At 34.3% G+C, this 20,165-nt stretch overlaps 1 protein-coding gene across 4 annotated transcripts in view; it reads right to left on the reverse strand.

Annotated features, from left to right (window-relative positions):
- Nucleotides 1-2,108: 2,108 nt before the first annotated feature.
- The window catches only part of LOC129282519 (zinc finger C3H1 domain-containing protein-like), a 41,766-nt gene continuing 23,709 nt past the window's right edge, over nucleotides 2,109-20,165 (reverse strand). The window contains exons 20-29 of one of the 4 annotated variants that reach the window (XM_064114665.1): nucleotides 18,798-18,970; nucleotides 16,803-16,935; nucleotides 16,036-16,217; nucleotides 14,856-15,071; nucleotides 14,074-14,337; nucleotides 12,743-12,844; nucleotides 11,814-11,853; nucleotides 8,998-9,060; nucleotides 7,827-7,954; nucleotides 2,109-6,839 (exon numbers count right to left, since the gene is read on the reverse strand). In XM_064114665.1, the coding sequence (XP_063970735.1) occupies nucleotides 7,838-7,954; nucleotides 8,998-9,060; nucleotides 11,814-11,853; nucleotides 12,743-12,844; nucleotides 14,074-14,337; nucleotides 14,856-15,071; nucleotides 16,036-16,217; nucleotides 16,803-16,935; nucleotides 18,798-18,970 (1,290 nt within the window). In that variant the 3' untranslated portion in view covers nucleotides 2,109-6,839; nucleotides 7,827-7,837. Of the gene's footprint in view, nucleotides 6,840-7,794; nucleotides 7,955-8,997; nucleotides 9,061-11,813; nucleotides 11,854-12,742; nucleotides 12,845-14,073; nucleotides 14,338-14,855; nucleotides 15,072-16,035; nucleotides 16,218-16,802; nucleotides 16,936-17,187; nucleotides 17,266-17,698; nucleotides 17,760-18,797; nucleotides 18,971-20,165 lie in introns of those variants that run through there. The other 3 variants (XM_064114666.1, XM_064114667.1, XM_064114668.1) reach the window with 3 other exon arrangements.

The raw sequence follows: 20,165 nt of genomic DNA on the forward strand, positions 1-20,165 counted from the left end.
GCTCCATTTGTTATGTAATAGGCATATAACATGCATGGGCGGAAATCTGTCTCCAAAGGTATAGCGGGGGGCCGAGGGTCTGGGAAATCGACTAGCAAACAAAAAACTAAAGTAAAGGTTTTCACCCAAAATGTAAGGTCAGTTAGTCCAAAATACATGCATTATTTCGATTGTGAAGTGATGTATTTTTCTCCATCATAAAAAACAAAAATAGAAGGGGGACATTTGATATTGTGCCCCCCCCCCTACTATTTTTGGTACGGGGGGGGGGGGGCGCCGTCCCCCCTGGGATTTCTGTCCATGATAACATGTATAAAATGCATAATGTTCAATTCTTAAGTTTTTATGGTTCATCTTGCATGAAGGAGCAGGCGTGAAATATATTTTCTCTTGCATTACTAAAGGTACAATAAAAACCACAAGTTTCAGTATTTTATTGATTTTTTCAAGTTTAGATTCATACTATATGGAAAGCTGCTCACATATTACAACACAAATAAGAAATATACAAGTAAAATAAATTTTCAAATATTTGATGGATCTAATTCCTCGTTAAACCTTCAGCACCAATATTTTTCTGCTACTTTTTGTCAGGGTAACTCTCTCTTAAGACCACCACAGTATAGGGACATATGTATTTTATTTTGCAATTTAAGTCTAAGAAGGCTCTTCTGTTGTCTCCATAAGAAATTAAGTGCCCCATTTTCATTTTTTTGGAGCTTAATTGCCACGTGTATACTCGCTCTCTTCATATCAATCGATCATCCAGTGATTCGAACAAATAAGTCAATCTATTAATCAATCAATGAACCAACCGAATCAATTAATCAACACATTGTCATATATCTCATCACAATCAACAAATGAACTAATCAAATGATTTGTAATTGAATGGTAAGAATCCAATCAATATATTCATTTGATCAGTCAGAAATCAAATCAAATAGACAATCATATCAATAGGCAATCTCTCTACCAATCATTCAATGAGATCAATCAATATTGGCCAACCAAATAATCAACCAATCAATCAACATTGCCCAACTAATCAATCAATAAGCCTATCAATCAATCTATCAATAATCAATCAATCAATCAACCAATCAATCAATCAACCAATGTACCAATCGATCAATCATTCATCAATTGATCAATCAATCAATCAATTAATCAACCAACCAACCATTCATTCAATCTATGAATAAGCCAATCAATCAATCAACCAACCAATCAATCAATCAATTAAACAATGTACCAATCAACCAATCAACCAACCAACCAATCAATCAATCAATCATTCATTCATCAATTGATCAATCAATCAATGGATTGATCAGTCAATAAATCAATCAATCAATCAATCAACCAATCGACAATCAATAAATCATTCATTAATTGATCATTCAATAAATCAATCAATCAATCAATTGCTCAAACAACCAAATCAAATCAATGTTCTTTACCCTGTTGGAGACTAGCTGATTATGCTAAAACACAAATTTTCCTTATACTCAATCTCTAACAGGATAAGAAACAAAATATCCAGTAGCCTTCTTTCTGTTCTCTATTGGAAACCAAACAATGCAATGACCATTAAATCACAATTTCATACATAATTACATTGGAACTACGGTTACAGAGATTTGATACAAATGTTAGATAATGAATTGCATAGAAATTATGATACGACAATTCAAGATAATCACTTTCATGACAAAAATTAGTTATATGGGTTCTTGTCTCTTTGACCAATCTTAGGCACTGACGTCAGAATGACCATTAAAGACATTGCTTTTATGCACAGCAAAATAATGTCTCATGTCTGAGGTCATTAATTTCCATATTGGTTATAATTCCAATATAAAAAGATGGGGTTTTTTCTCCATGTTAATTGTGGTTGTTCCATAGACCCTACGGGTGGAGATTTTAATGTCGCTATATTCAGGGGGGAGGGGGTTGACACAATAATTACCCCATCCCCTCCTGAACAATATGTTTGCTGTTCAAAACTCCATCGCTCCATCAGTGATGGATCCACATAAAGTTAAACTAAGTTCCAATGTAAATCAGTAATTCATTACAAGACGCAACAGATAAAATGCTACAGCAATATTTTTTTCATCTTAAAACTCAAAGAAATATAATTTTCCCGAAATCATATCATAGTACATACATCATGCATAAAACATCACAAGTGAAATAAAACTGGTCTGTTCTCAATAAAAGCATGTATAAGAAACTGTTCAATTTCTCAAGTCATCAAATCCACTCAATTACTTAAATCTAAAGATAAAAAATATCAAGTAATTCAAATGGATTTGCACAGAATATATCTAAATTTTAAAAGCATCAATGTAATGGTTCTTAAGCTTCCCAGCTTAAACAAATGTATTGATATATTTCTTTCTAATTGAATTGTAATTTCTAAGTAGTACTCTGTTCTACATAGCACCATAAAAATTTAACAACATATGACTTTTAAAGTTTGCGAGACATTTAAAACACAATGGCCCGTATTCTGAAGTTGGTTTAACTTAGACCATGGTCTAACTCTGTGCTAAAATTATGGGAAGCCAAAAGTGTCAAATTTTTTTATTAAGTTGTATGTATCTTATATTTACTGTGCTCTTTCCTGATTCTTCAATGGTGAAGACAATCATCAATTTATACTTCATAGACAATTATGAATGATTTGAGAGCCAAATGAGCTGAAATATGATATCTCTACTGTGATTTATGTAACAATTGGCTATCCATACTTAAACCATAACTTTAAACCCGAGTTTAAGTTAAACCCAACTTCAAAATACGGGCCCTTGTGTTGTAATAGTGTCTCGCCTGGGGAAAGTTTCATGAAAAGTTTTGGTAAGTGATTTTCACTGACAGATGTTATAAGCTACTGCAAACCAAAGCATCTGATTGGCTGATAGCAAATTAGTCAATGAAAATATCTTTAAAAAACTTTTTATGAAAGAGCCCCCTTGAAATATACTACTAATCTAGGGGAAAATGAAATACTTGGATTAAATCATTCACATGTGTTTTGTTAAAGGGTATTAATTGACAAATTTCTGGGCAGCCCTTTAACCCATCTTTTAAGCAGCAAACAGAGGGTATGAAAAACATGAATAAATTTTTATATATATATCCATTTTTGGAAGGACAAAGAAAAATAAGAAAGGGACTCATAGCTAGTCAGACATCTAACCCTTTTCTGGCTTAAATCTTCAAAAGTAATAACTTTTTAAAAAGGTTGCATTTGAAATTCTTCTTATTCATGATTTGTTTTTCTGACAGAAATTCACCAAATAAGGGAAAGGGATTCAAATTGAATTCCATATTTCTTCAAATATCAATTTTTCATACAAACCATATAATTTCTCACATATTCCAAAAAATTTCACAATGACATTCAAAATACTACTGCATTGTGTGAATTCATCAAATTTGCTTACTCCAAAGAAGAAAAACACTCAAAATTGATGTTGCTCAGAAAGAAGTTTTTGAAGAGATATTTTGTATTTCATTGACATTTTTGGGATAACCTCAAATCATATAGCAATTGCTAATTTTGCATATTTCATTTGAATTATTTTGCTGATAATGAATTTATTTCACAATTGTCCAAACTGCGAGGAAATAAAATTGAATATGCAGCAAGAACATTACATTTAGAGAAAAATAATCAGAAGATATATCTTTAAAGATAATATGTAACTTCTCAAGAATAAGTTCAAATGAAATTTACATTCATCAAATTATGATTGTAATATTCATTTATCAAGATTCTTTTTTTTACTACTATCGAGCTTAAATCAATACTAGAAAAAGTGGCCAAATTAAGCAAAATTAAATTTTGAATTAAATTATTTTCCAGTGATGAAGCTTCAAATTTTCCCCAAAGTGGTCAGCAATATTCCAATTGATATCCAGTCATCTGATAGTCTTGAATCCAGCCTTTGACTTCATAATCCAATCCATTCATGATCCTGTAATGGTCTAGTCTTCTATCCAGTAAAAGCGGATCAAGTCAGACATCTTTGGTGTACACAATCGGCTGCATATTTAGAGCGGGTTGGTTCCAATCTTTTCAGGCAATAGTATATGTTCCCTCTTCGTCACCAATACAGGATTCAAGGAATCTTCACAAGACCACAATAAGAGATCCCGGACAGCATTCTTGCAAGAGTTCCTTTCTCCTCGTCGACCCAGGGCTTCATGGTTTCATATTAATTATATCTTTAAAATACTTTGTTTGGGGAGAATATGAAGATTGACAAAGGGCAATGTGTTCATATGAAAACAAAACCACAACAAACAAAGGAGAAATTTGGAACACAATGCATATCTTACTCTTGACCAACTATTTAATTGGTCATTTTTTTTACTGAAAGCTTAAGAATGACCTAAGTCTATATGTAAATAACCAATATATTTGTAAGATTTAAAAAAATCATTTCTGTTCTGTATAATATGAATATAATACAGCATCAATTTACCTTGAAATCTGGAATTGTGATTTATATTTTCTTTCATATTCAATATAAACATCTTTCTTTCATATTGATATTAATATTTGCAGATAAGATACAAACATTGGGGGGTACTTCAAGAAGTCATTCATAAAGTTATGCACAATTTTACAAACAACTGAAATATAAAGTGGCATACGTAAGTTAATCACGAGTGACATATTAACAAAATATAACTGGATTTCTTCAAATAATTTCCTTTATATTAAGGCCAAAATATATATAAGTTAATTTCACTGTTGAGATTTCAATTGATGATTTCAATCTAAGTATTTCAACATCATTAAGACACACATTTGGCTTGCCATACTCCAGTCATTTGTAATGTTGAGCATAATTTACTTGACGAACAGTTTCATGAAAACAGCCCAACAGAATACGATTCATGAACAATAATTAACATACAAAATTGTTCAGCATTGCTTGATACTGCACTACAAACCATAGTATACACTGCAACATGAGTATGCAGAGTTAGTAAGCTCAGGTATTAATAATAAGGTGGGAACAATATCACTTTAATTATAATGCACTAGACATTTCTCACAGTAACATCAGATCTTTGCAACAAAATATATGCAAAATCAACATATTCTTTATCATACTGGCCAAAAACATTGCTTCTGTCAATAATGTAAAATTGCTAAAGCTTTTGCCTGTCTTGGCAACAAGTATAATTGCTTGCAAAAAATAGCATGTTTATAGAAAGATACATGTAGGCCTATCTGTAGAGCATGAAAAGTTATTGACCTCATTTTCAAAGGTCTAGTCCCTCATAATTATTGACAAAATGAATTGCAACAATACATTTCAATGTCAACATCAGGGACATTTCATGTGAAAATGGCCATCATATTACACTTTGTGAGAGTTTCAGTATTTCCTTTGCTATACAACACAAACCGAACAGTAGCAACGGCCAAACTTGTACAACAAGTATATGATGGGATTTTCCTCACAATGAAAGAAAAAAGGAAATAAGATGTACAGTGACATTTAACACAAACAAAAGTAAGGCAGTCCATGGTTTAAAGATAGAATACAAGCCCAAAGCCGCCATATAAAAGGGAAAAGGATGGAAAATGGTCAAGGTCACGACCATCAAGAAGCTGAATCAACGGACTAATATCAAGCAGGCAAAACAGAAAAAATGGAAAGTTAATATAAAAATCAGTCTTTAGAATTTGCTCTGTTTAAAACACAAAACAGTGACTTTATCATTACTATACCAATGAATCCACTGAGGATACAAAAAAAAGAGAGCTCATATCATAATTGGATTGTTAATTCAGATACATCCCAGAATATGACTTTATCCCTGTTTCATTAACCTATGCAAACACTTTCCTATTTTCTCACCGAATTTTGATAAAATTGTACTGTTTTACTTGACTCATATTTGGGGTAAACATGGCATTTTGATAATAAAATCCATTCTGAGATTCAAGTTCAAGCATAGCTATGGAAAATTAGCTTGCCATCACTATAAGTCGATGGCACTTTAAAGCTTCTGTAAATATAAACAGAAGAGATGGCCATGCAATTGTCATTGAAGAACAGAACAGTTTTGAGGGATTTAAAGCATGTGAACTATTAAACGAAACATCATTTTGAAAGAAGAGTTGAGCTACTGAGTTGGAAAAGAAAGGAGATACAAATTAACATAAAACATAGGTGGAAGGGGTTGCTAAAAAGAAAAACAAAGAGTTATGCATCTTGTTCATTTGATTAAATAAAAAATAAAAACATACATGTAGGCAAAGCACAAAAAATTATTATCAGTAATAAAAAGTATCAGGATGAATTCTTCTGTCTCAACATCGGGCAATTATTTCTTTAAAATCACCAATAAAATGACTTCAATGTCACCAATAAAATGGCTTAAATGTTTACAGAAATATATTACTTGATTATGTTTTGCAGCACATGTTATGCATATTTTTGGTGACTGCCAATTTACAAACAATGATTGTCAAGTAGGCTTAAGCTAGAAACCAAGTTTTCCAATATAGAGGAATGATAAAAATTCATTTTTACTTCAACAAAACAAGGGTCTTTTCAGGGTTTAAATTGAAAGTAAATGAGCAAGATGCTATATCAGGGGATGATTTTTACAACACTCATACTTACACTACCGATAATTCCAACTTGGTGATTGGTTGGCTATAGTAATCCTTTCGTCCAATCACATACAAGTCTTGGGGCACCCAAGAAGCAAGAGGCAGCAACAACAAGATCAGCATCGCCTAATATCCCAGTTGGCTATAACCTACAGAGACGTCTTCCTGAGCGTTTGGCTCTCAGTTGCTGTAAACCAGAAAGACAAAGGAAAAAAATACAGGTGACCACTTGCCTCTCCATCTTCGAGTGTAAGAATGGAATAAAGACTGATATTTTGCGATGTTCATTTTTTCATTATCATAATCCTTATCATCATCATCATCATCATTTTTAGGAGGAGTATTTTGAGACTAACTATTGTGAAATTTTCACTTCTTGGCATAACAGTATTTCTAATCTTGATACCCCTTCATGTTTATTCAGCACCAAACTCTCTCTTCATCATAAGTCTCTAAGTGCTTTAAAATAATGCAGCATAAAGTTTTTCATACACAAAATGAATGAAAATAAAAGCTACTCTTTTCTTTTTATTTTTTTCACATTGCAGTTACAGTTTTAAAGGAAAACAAAGGAGAGTTGACATTATCCTTTTAAAATTCTATTCATTTCATTAGCTTAATTTTATACATTCAATAAACCATGGGAGACTAATTGGGTCCAATTAATAATAATAATAATATGCAACATATATATAGCGCTCAATACAAATGTTTCTAAGCGTTGCGTACTATTACCCCTGCTTTAGCACGGCTAACCTGATCGGGCACATCGAGCATTCAAAGAATTCCTTCCTACCGGGTACCCATTCACTTCACCTGGGTCAAGAGTGGCAAATGTAGATAAACGCCTTGCCAAAGGACGCTAGTGCTGCGGTGGGATTTGTACCCCGGACCTTGTGGTTCAAAGTCCAAAGACTTATCCACTGAGCCACAACACCCCTACAATTCTAATCTTTTAGTTGATAAATTCTCTGTAGTATAAATAATAAAAATTACAGTGAAAAAAAATTTAATGGGGCTTACATTACATGAACACATGCATGTAAAATCCTCCCAATAAATTGCCAAAACTCAGTGATATTTCATCAAAAATATGATCAAGCTATTCCTACAAAATATTGGACAACATAGTCAGTACTTACATGGATTTTCTGAGTCAGGTTGTTTCAATTACCTGCAATTGTGTCACGTTATCGGTGCTCCGGGAAGAACGTCTGATTGCTGAAAACCGATCTCTTGGCACCGCTGGAGTAGATCGCGGATTGTCGCCTCGTCGTCGTGAGCGATCACGAACGATATGAACTGCTCATGTTAAAGAGGGGACAGGGAACGGAAAGCATAGCCCTAAAAAATGAGGGTCTTATAAAACGCTATGGTATGGTCTTAACAATGAGGTGTGTTAACTGAAGTCAAATTAAGTTAGTGAATGTATTAATGATGATAACGAGGCTTAATTTTTAATCTAAAAAGTAAAATTATCAAGCTTAAACCAAATACATTGTACATCCATTTTTCCTTGCATGGAATGAATGATATTTTTCAACTAATTTAGTAATTAAAAAATATTTTAAAAATGAAATTGAAATTGAAGAAATTTCATAGGGAAGAGTATCCAAAGAAGTGACCTCCTTTCCTCTTCACAGACTTATAAACATAAATATATAAATACCACTTTTAATTTTTTTTTTTTACATGTTAAGAAATATCAAATAGTGTTATTAGGCAGTGTGTTAAAAAATCATACATGAATTTGGGAATACTCAGAAATAATGTCTTTTTTTGTTTAGTTCTGGACCAGTCATTTCCAAGAAAGAATACTGTTTCATGGAATACTATGAAACCGCTATTGCACAGAATATGCTACTGAATTATTAATATTTTAGTTAAACAAACAACTTTGATCAATATCAATCAACTTCATATCAATTCCTTACTTTTCACATTTACTATAATCTATATATTAAGAAAGGCAAACTTTAATCACCTGCTTTATGAGTTTAAAAATGATATTCCATCACAAAATTGTGATTTTTTGAAAAATTTGTTTAGAAAATTGGCAAGGAGTTAGCAAATTTGCAAGGATTACAAAAATTATTTAAGTTAAACAAACAACTTTGATCATTATCAATTCCTTATTTTTCACATTTTTCACATTTACTTTAATCTAAATATTAAAAAGGGCAAACTTTAATTATCTGTTTTATGAGTTTAAAGATTTAAAGATGATATGCCATCACAAAAGTGTGATTTTTTGCAAAATCTGTTTAGAAAATTGGCAAGGATTTAGAAAATTTGCAAGGATTAAGAAAATCATTTTGTGATAAGAAAAAAATAAGTTATATTACGTCTTTCCACAATGAAGAGACTGTGTGATTGTAGAGAACGGCTTGCTCGTACAGGGAATGTGCCTTCATTGCATTGAGAAACACAATACACAAATGGTAGGCAAAAACGGACAAATGATAAAAGAAAAGAAAATAATGAAGAATGATAAAATAGAATGACCACACAAATAGAAAAGTGAAAGAATTTATGGAAGATGGGGACGAGATGGACAGATCAAAGGCAAAATATTAGAAAAAAATGTTTCATGCAGGGTGGAAGAAATAAAAAAGGAAATAAAAAGACAACAAAAGGATAAATGATAGAAGGAAAACATTTAATGGAGATTAAATGAACAAAGCAGGAAGGAAAAATGAAAGAAATTTATATGGACATAACAGGTAGAATGAAATAAGCATCAAATTAAATATAATTTGAGCAAAATTTCAGTGTAGGTGAAACAGGAGAAGGAAAATAATAAAAAGGAGAAGAGAAAGGCAAACATGAAGAAGAAACAAAGTTAGAAGAGGAAGGAGAAAGAAGAAGGGGAAAATGGGGATGAGGAAAAGAAAGAGGAAAACAAGAAGGAGGAGGAAGAAAAGAAGAGAAGTGGAGTGAGGAGAATAAGAAAAAGGAAGAATAAACTTGAAAAATGTCAAAGAAGAGAAAAGGAAAAGATAAAATAACGGATAGAAAGGTCAAGAGAGAACAAAAGAAAATATTATGTTTGTGAAAGAAATCATATAAAAGGAAGAAATGGTGCAAAAGCAAGCATAGCAAAACAGAAATGAATGGAAGAGAGTGAAAAGAGGGAGAAAAAAGAGAAAAGAAAATGTGTCAGCACAAATTCAAAGATCTTGTAGAGAATCCCATATCATATTCATCACAAAAATGCTATGAAGAGCTAAAATGTGAAATCTAAAATATCATAAATTTCAGTAATTAATCGATAATCAAATACCGTCATACTCCACCAGTTTTATCATTATTATTTCAATACAAAAGTATCTTTTTTAGATAATCAACATGTGGGGATACTGACCAAAACATCATCCAATTGCAACACAGACAGGAAGATACAATTAAAATGCGATGCAATTAAAAAACAGAGAATTTGTTTACACCAGGTGGGTGTTTCTTAAAGGAGAATGAAACTCTTGGAGCAAGTTAGCTTTTGTGAAAGCAGAAAAATCAAAGAATAAGATCAACAAAACTTTGAGTAAAATAGGACTAGCAATAGAAGAGTTATGAGCATTTGAATGTCGAGATCACTAATGCTATGGAGATCCTCCCATTGGCAATGCGACCAAGATCTGTGATGTCACACACGTACAACTCTCCCATTCGGACACTGAAAATATACCCCAAAACATCTCATTTTGCTCATTCTAATCATATGACAAACGATTCATCAATGATATAATGTTGTGAAACCTCTGTACTTGTCATCTCATAAAGAAAACACTTAACCTTGTGGTAGACTCTATAAAAAATGAGAATATAAGTGAAATAAGTACTAAAGTAATGAGGGAGTTGTACGTGTGTGATATCACAGATCTTGGTCGCATTGCCGATGTGAGGATCTACATGGCACTAGTGATCTCAATATTCAAATGCTCATAACTTTCTTATTATTCATTCAATCTTCCTCAAACTTTCAACAATATGTTTCTTTGATTTCTCTCTTTGATATGGATTCAGCTAGTTTCAAGGGTTTCATTCTCCTTTAAAGCTGTTCGTAAGTTAAGAGCGACTTTAAGAACGACAGGTGATCCTTTCTAACGCGAAAAACCCTCGCCAATGAAGGTTTTTGTGTATATTATTTACCCCAAGAAAGGATCACCAGTCGTTCTTAAAGTCGCTCTTAACGTACGAACAGCTTTATGAAACGGCCCCCTGGGCTCCGTAACACAAAGGTTTGCGATGGATTGCAAACGATTGCAAATTTGAAAGAACCGCAGCGGCACTGATTGGTCCCTGGTCAGTATTTTAAACCAAATTCGCGTGAAACATTGATATTGATTGGTCAGTTCATTTAGCGATTGATTGCTATTCTTTGTATTACGGAGCCCAGGATAGAATGTTTGATATTTTCAAAATAACTACAGTCTTCATCGTTATTAATTCAAAGTTCAAGTTAGAAGTAGAAAATCTTCTCGATGCTTGGTATGCAATGAAATCAAATGAATAACCAGTAAAGTAGTTTTAAGTTTGCAGATCAAGGCCCATATTCTGAACTCAGGTTTAAATTAAACCCTGGTTTAAGTTGTAGTTTAAATATGGAAAGCCAATTGGGGCACAAATCTCTATCAGTACATGCTCAATTTATTAACTTTTATGACACTCAAATCATTTACAACTGTCTCAGAATGATAACTGAAATATTGTCTTCATTATGAAAGCAAAGGGAAACAATATAGCAAATATAAGAAATATACAATATAAGGAGATTTTTTTAGTTTTCGGCTCCCCATGATTTCAGCACAGACTTAGACCATGGTCTAAGTTAATCCTGACTTCAGGGTCCCGTAACACAAAGGTTAGCAATTAATCGTACGCTTGATTTTTACGATTGATTGTACATTGTAGCCAAAGGAATCAATCGTAGAAAAATGTTCTACGATCATTGCTAAGCTTTGTTACGGGTCCCTGAAGTCGGGCCATAAGAACAATACAACAAATGAAGGGTTGAGCAAAATAAATCAATGTAACATGAAAAGTGGCTATACAGTGGGTCGCAAACTTGCAAGCTAAGTTGAAGATAAAGTAATATTTTCAATCTAATTCGAACTTAACTTGTTTGCACTTTCATAATATCTTTGCATGTGTTACCCCTCACCTCTTTGTACCGTTGACTTTGAAGGGCCAATGAAATTACTCTGAAATGAACAATAGAGGGCTCTAACCAATTAACGACTATATGCAGAAACTTGATATAACTACAACAAAATGGGCATACTATGTATACTGGGGAAAATAGCTTCAAATTTTGTGTTCTATTTTAATCTGATGTTTTTGTGGAAATGAGTTAAATGAAGCTTAACTTGTGCAAGTTTTCACATTCATTATGGTCCTTAATGTCAAGTGGTTTATTTGAAAGGTTCTTATTACTACATGTACTTGATCTTTATAAATATGGAAATAAACTTAACAATAAGACCTGTATTTTGAATACGTTTTTAACTGAAATTATGTTTTAACTTTGTAGTATATACTCAAGTTTGCAAAATGCAAATTTAAATGACATATATATAAATAATTTTCAATACTTTATAAATTTGGCAATCAATGGAAATTCTATTGCCTCAGAATGACATCTACATATATTTTCCTATATTAAAACTGTATGATATAAGAGAGAACATTAATTGTAACAAAATATATATTTAATATGTTTGGCTACCAATAACAGACTTTAATAGATCCTGGCTCAATTACAAAATATGGGACTTTTGCATTCTTGCTTCATGAGTGCTGTATCAATTGTGGGTGTATATCGACCGTGTCGGCACTATTTTAGATTGAATTTGCGCGCTACTAATATGACTTCTTTAATGATTAATGTCTTGTGATTCTTTGCATTTATGTATATAGTATATTTATATAATTCATTTATATTTACAACTGTGAGACTCGATAATTTGAAAAAAATCCATTTATCTTTAATTATCTATCTATCATCCTTATGTTTAAACTATAAATATAGATTTCATTTTTGAATTTGAATTTTGAAATCTGAAAGAAGATATGAGGAAAGAAATACTGTACATTTTCCAGAAGACGATGCTGTCCGGAGATCTATGGAGGGCTGAGTAGGCTATCTGAAGACCAAGCTGAGAGAAACCACTTTCAACTGCATACTGACATGCTCTGTGTGGAAAAATGAATATCAATATTAATATGTATAATAATGATATTCCGCTTTATTTAACACTGAATAAATCGAAACAAAATCTCTTATAGGTTTACAGACATACTATTACATTACAAGATTCGGGTTGTCCGCAGACAATTTAATACTTTCTCCGCTCCCAGGGCAGCATCGCCACTAAATTGTCTCATCCTCATACAATATATATACTTTCTCCACTCCCTGGGGAACATTTTCATAGGATTCTGGCTTGCCCAAACACAATTTAAACTCTTTCTTCATTCCCTGGGGAACGTTCAAACAAGAGTATGAAGTCAGCTGATAATCATTCTTTACAATCACGTAGCACTTTCAACTACATTGATTATAGTATTAGTATATGACACCTAGAAAGATCCTTGTCATTTGATTGCTTGTTTGATATCAATCATTCAGCCCATTTTACAATGACGTCATCAACCGTGCAATTCTGGATCCATTCATCGTGCAATTTTGTATCCATATGATTTTGTCAATTGCACTCTCGCACTGAGACTCCAGGCACAAGTAATTACACTCGTGTTAGCAGCCCATTTATTGTATGTACACGACAATCAACAAACCGAGCTTACCCTGCATGAGCATATTTTGCATCAAAATTCAATGAATTTCAAACGACAAGGATCTATATTTAGGTGTCATATAAACCAAATAATGAATGCTTTTCATTCGTGCAATGGAAACAATGCCTTATTCAGTGAGAGATGAAATAATAATCCATTCAACTCGGCTACTTCTCGTTGAATGGATCATTTTCATCTTTCACCTCATGAAGTATTCTGTCCATTGCACTCATAAACATTCATTATTTGTATACTATTTACATAGAGTCCCTGAAAAGTATACAGACACCATGAAATTGAAAGTGAGGAGAAATAAACAGATAAACTCTCTCTCTCCCGAGTACCCGCCAATTCATCTCACCTCAAGTGCCAAACATTTATCAAACTTTTATCAAAATTTTATGAGGCCGCCATCAATATCAAGCTTAACCGCTCCCGATGGCGGTCTCCTGCGGTCATTAAGTATTTTATTATTATTAAAAAGTCAAGTTTATGCTCACATCATCATTTTGTATTCATTATTGTTCATGTTATGGATTATTTTGTATATTGCATATAATTATGTCACATTTGATATTGCATTGTTTTTAATGCAAAAATAAAAGCAAACAAACACACAAACTTACCTGTATGCAAGAATAACATTATCCGGCATCTGCAGTTGAAGCTTTTCATATTCCTCCATTCGCTCTCCATTGTGTACTTGTTCCATATACAACGCAATCACCCGATTATGAAAGGAGAAATCGTTCCACGTCTCCCCTGACCTCGAGAACGGGAGGGGGTATTGCGTTGCCGTGGAGAGCAAACATCGGTGGACAAGCTTTGCTAGCGAGGGAATGGAGTCCAGGGATGGTGATTTCGCGTTGCTAGCGACAAAGCGTAAATACCTAAGGGATGAAAGAGTGCAACAGCATTATAAAAGGTAGTGGATATTATTGATTTTTACTAAGAATACATTTGAAAAAATATATATATATTTCACACTAACTAAAAATCTTCACTGAAAATACATTTTGATAAATATGTATTATACATCTCACAATTTTGACTGAAAATACTATTAGTATTTTTATAAGTTAATCAATATTTGAAAGAATATCATTTTGACATGCAAATGCAAAATTTCATGCATGTTCAAATCCTTGCCTTAGGACCAGATGGCATTAAAGAGAATACCTCCCAAACCCGACAACCAAATAGAAAACAAATTAATGAAAAATTTCCAGACAAAAAAAGAATCATGAATTTCCTATTCAATACTACAAAAAAAATTTCACCAAAAAAAAGGCAAAAAGCAAAAAAGCAGATAAAAAAACAATTTTCTTTCCCCCAAAATAAGAATACTCCTATTTCATTTGAAAATTTAAAATGTATGTGACATATTAATATTTTTTCCAATACTCACTCAATCCAAATCAACTCCAAATCTTTCCTTCCTTGAACCATGACGAGAGCACTCTCAAAGGCTTCACATGCCGACCTCTCCCCCAGGATGAAGTTGGTTAGCATGATGTAACAGAGCCACATGTAGGTCTTATTGTCCTCTCTGAGCTGGGCGGGAGATCCTGGGGATGAGGGTGGCGGTTTGAAGTCCAGAGGCATGGGTAGCTTCAATCGATGTCTGTAGGATAGTAATAAATATCAACATAAGATTTAAATTCATAAGTGTCATTTTGCCTCCGACGAAGATTCTGCTAGGATCGAAAGCTTAGGCCCCTTTTGACTTTCAAATTCATAAGTGGATAGACTTGTTTGTATCATCAGAAACACTGAGTTTGCTGACTAAAATATGGATCAACTGTCATTACTTCATAACATGGTGGATTGCCCTAGATTCAGAATCATATTAACATTTATTTGGTATAAGATAAAAATCAAGATATAATAATTATTGTGAGAGTCCCAAACACCGACTGTCTGGAATACTCATAAGAGAAAAGAGGTGGGAACTTCTCAGAGGAAAATACTCCTCAGGGAGAGGAGAATATTCCTCAGAGTTGAAAATATTCTTTAGGGAGTGGAGAAATTTCCTCAGTGAATGGAGAATACTCCTCCAAGAGTGGATAATATTCCCAAGAGAGTGGAGATGACTACTCATAGAGTGAAAATTACTCTTCCGGGAGTGTAGAATACTCCTCAGGGTATGGAAATACTCCTGAGAGGGTGGAGAGTAATCCCTAAAAAGTGAAGAATACTCATCAAAGACTATAATCATTATAATTATAATTGTTATCAACAATATCAATATCTTAATTCTCATAACCATCATTTCCATTTTCATCATCATCATCATCCTCATCATCATCATTTTCATCACCATCATCATCATCACCATCATCATCACCATCATCATCATCACAATCATCATCATCACCACCATCTTCCTCATCGTCATAATCATCATCATCATCATCATCATCGCTACCATCACCATCAACATTATCATTATAACAATACACACTACATGCATCTATAAACTTAGTTAGATTTTAATGAACGCCCTTTGACCTTACACAATGACTCTGTACAGACCTATCCACCTACCCCAATCCCAATTCTCTCCAAATACGAGAGTCAGAACTTACCTATAAAGCTGAAGCAGATCGTCGTCCGATACGGTCTCACCAGACTCTGGCTGGTAGAAGTTGATGATACACTGGCGAAGAGATGACCTAGGGTCATCGATCCAGAAAAGACGACGAAACTGAGCTTCCATGAAGTGCAAGCGACATGAGAAAGGGAGTTGACTCACGCCCATCTCCACATGCTAAAAATGAAAAGGTAAAGAAATTAAGTAATGATGTTTGGAGGGACAAGACTGTTCCTAATTTGGATTGAAGATGGTAGAACAGAAAATAATCTTTGACAGGCTGATGGCTAAAGCTAATCTATCTCATCCATTCTCTTCAATATTTTTTCCATAGTGTAAAGCCTGGTTTTCAAAGGGCTCACAAACGTTTTGCCAAGGTTTTGCAAGGAAGCAAATGTCAAAATGTGTGGAAGAATAGCAATCACATTTTATTGGGCAAAATTGCTCATAACGTGAGCAAAATGTGTGCTTAAAAGTTCGGAAGCTTCACAAATTGTTTGCTGGAGTCTCTTTGAGTCGCTTTTTGTATGCAACTAGTTTAATCACGCGCTAAAGGTTTGGAAGCTTTGCAAATCCATTGCAGGACTTGCATTTTATTTGTGAGTTGTTATCTTTTAAGGAAGTTGCCTGCAGTCACTTTTCATTTGCGAAAATATGCTGACTTTGGCAATTACTCAACTTCTGGAAGGGTGAAAATGCAGATGCTACTGCTATATTTATTAGTTGAGGTCTATGCTCATGCTATCCATATCGATAACTTACCATTAAAACATCCGAAGGCTTCATCTCTCTCCTATGAAGCGCCTCAATACAGCGGCAGTATAGTTCCTCGCCTTCTTTAGATGGCCTGCATTGACCCATGTCAAGTTTACAGAGCTGATCTACCCAGTCACCACTGAACAGATAAGATCAGAAAACAATATAACATTTCAAGCAACAAAATATATTAATTTCTTCAGCACAGTTCCTTCTATACAGTGATAGTAGAGCTCCTTGCCTTCTTTATAAGGTCTGCACTGTCCGACGTCAAGTATACAGAGCCGATCTACCCAGTCACCACTGAACATATAAGAAGATCAGAAAACAATATAACACATCAAGCAAACAAAATATTAGTTTCTTCTTCACAGTTTCTTCTATACAGTGATAGTATAGCTCCTCGCCTTCTTTAGATGGCCTGCATTAACCGATGTCAAGTTTACAGAGCTGATCTACCCAGTCACCACTGAACAGATAAGAAGATCAGTAAACAATATATATTTCAAGCAAAAAAAATATGAGGTTCTTCTGCACAGTTGTTTTTATACAGTGACAATGTAGCTCCATGCCTTCTTTAGATGGTCTACACTAGCCCATGTCACGTTTACATAGCTGATGGACCCAAACACCTCTGAACAGATAGGAAGATCAGAAAATAATATAACATTTCAAGCAACAAAATATATTAGTTTCTTCTGCACAGTTCCTTCTATAGAGTGAAAGTAGAGCTCCTCGCCTTCTTTAGATGGTCTACACTGGCCCATGCCAAATCCACAGAGCTGATCGACCCAGTCACCGCTGATTGAATTAAAAAATCAGAAAAACAAACAATTTTAAGGAACAAAATAAATTGGTTTCTTCTGCAGTTTCCTTCTATACAGAGACAGTAAAGCTCCTTGCCTTCTTTAGATGGCCTGCACTGACCCCTGTAAAGTTTAGAGCTGATCAACCCAGTCACCACTGGGTGAAGGAGAAAATAATATTCTATATTGGCAATATGTATCATATCATAATAATAACAATAAAAATAATATCAATGGTGTTCACTTCAACGATCATCACAGGAGCTCACTGGCGGATTAAAGATAAATACCAGTTGTGGTAACGATCTCAAAATGAGTTCGAACAGAATCAAATGAAATAACCACAAAAGTGTTTGTATTTATAAATAAAAAGTATGTGCCAAATAGCGCTGGAAGAAAATGCATGATTGCTAAGAAAATAGCAAACTAAGCACGGAATTCCATCAAATGTCAGGTATTTTTCGAAGCAATATTAATACACTGTCCCAAATATGCTTTTCTGTGTTATAGTGATAATAATAATAGGCATTTATATAGCGCCATCTATCTAGAAATATTCTATTCCGAGGCGCGTTGTTATTATTATTATTACCCCGGCTTTAGCTCGAGCTGCCTTTCAGCGCTCATGCATTCAAAGAATTAATCCTGCCGGGTACCCATTCACCTCACCTGGGTCGAGTGCAGCACAATGTGGATAAATTTTTTGCTGAAGGAAATTACGCCATGGCTGGGATTCGAACCCACGACCCTCTGTTTCAAAGTCAGAAGACTTATCCACTGGGCCACAACGCTCCATCAGATCATCAGAGTTATCGATTTGGGGCTAAGATTTCATGATTTTACAAAGATGAGTTTACATTAGTGAACCAGATCTAGATGTATGATAATAATTCAACAATTAACCTTGATTGAAATAAAAGACTTTCTCGTGAAATAATTGTTTGCTGCAACTACTGTCTTTTACCTATAATATTCTTACAAAAACATATTCAGTAATATAAATGGTGCCTGCAATATAAAGTATAACAGACAAACAAATCTCATTAATCGAGAGAGAAAGAGAAGATGAATTAGAAGATAGTCAGAGTTATATGAATCAGAAGGAGGAAAGGCGGAAAAAGATCAGTGAGGGCAACATATCTCTCCATAAATCATCACGAAGGTTTGATCATCTTAGAATGGGGTATAGTCATACCTGCCTAGTTGTTCCTCAATCTCTAAATTATATAGCTCTAGGATGTTAGAATCCAATTGTTCTGATGGGGGCCTGCCCTCCGTACAAGCCTTGGTTGCCCCCTCCCATAGCTCATCTACCTCCTGCTTTTTAAGGTCACCAGCATTGACCTTCCATGGAATGGAGAACAGTTCCTAGAAAGTTTGAGAGAAAGACAATTCTTTGATCAGAAATAAAAAGTGAAACATATACCATTTGATCAAGACTTTAAAATATGGGAACAAGTGGCAGACTGTCTATATCACTGTGCAGTTATTATATTTTCAGACAAGGCTACTTATCTGTAGGGCATATCTCTATGTATATTACATCACACTTGAGAAAATTAGTTAAGGCCTTGAATCACGTTGAGCCATGAGATGTTTCTTTTCCCTCTTTTAACGTCTTCACATTGGTTTTCAAATTTATCCTGGTGCTGTCACGGGACGGCGACACCGCTATAAACCCGCTATAAATGGATTCACAGTACATGTAGAAAGGTTATCCCGGCACGGTCCCGGGATAAATTTCATGTATCCATTCACACTGCAGCAGGTAGGTTATTTTTATGACCTCCGTAACAAAACATGTGTAGGCTTGTGTCCCTGTGAGTTACCTGAATCTGATATGCCAGAAAGTGGGCGGGGAATCGAACCCATGCCCTTCAGATATAAAGACATGAGTCATAACCACTAGACCACGATACCAACACATTACAGTTAACATATCACAAGTGGTTTATCCCGGTGTTGTAGCGGTGTGTGCATTCACAATGAAGGCACACCATGACAGTCGCGGGGCTGTCCCACTGATATTACTATGGCTTGCCTGGCGATAGTTTGTTGCGGAGTTATTGCGAGGCGAGGTTATCCCGGGTAGTTTATTGCAGGTCCGAGAATTCACACTGAAGGCAACATCGCTACTGTCTCGGGACAGTCCCGGTACTGTAGCTGTGTTTGTGACCAGTGTGAAGATGCTATTAAACACCCCAATATATACTGTACACACCCACATTACTATAAAAAATAATATAAAAGATATTTTATTAACATTGGTAGGTAGCTAAACAGGTGCATTCTCAAAGAAGTAAGCCCTTCAAGAAGGAGGGCATAACATGAATAGAATTTGGAATGTTAAAAGCTTGCTGGGGAAGTTTCACTACATTGTAAATACAATTAATGGCTTTCCACCCAGTAAATAAGATCACATTGATTGATCTGTTTAATAAGTCAGAAAAAATCTAGGAACCAGCAGGATTTGAACCTCTCATCTGCTGATTGCCTGTCAGCGACTGTACAACCAGGCCATCACGGGTCCATGGCACAGTCAATATGAAATAAGAACAATTAA

This window comes from Lytechinus pictus, unplaced genomic scaffold (genome assembly GCF_037042905.1).
Source record: "Lytechinus pictus isolate F3 Inbred unplaced genomic scaffold, Lp3.0 scaffold_20, whole genome shotgun sequence".
NCBI lineage: Eukaryota > Metazoa > Echinodermata > Echinoidea > Temnopleuroida > Toxopneustidae > Lytechinus > Lytechinus pictus.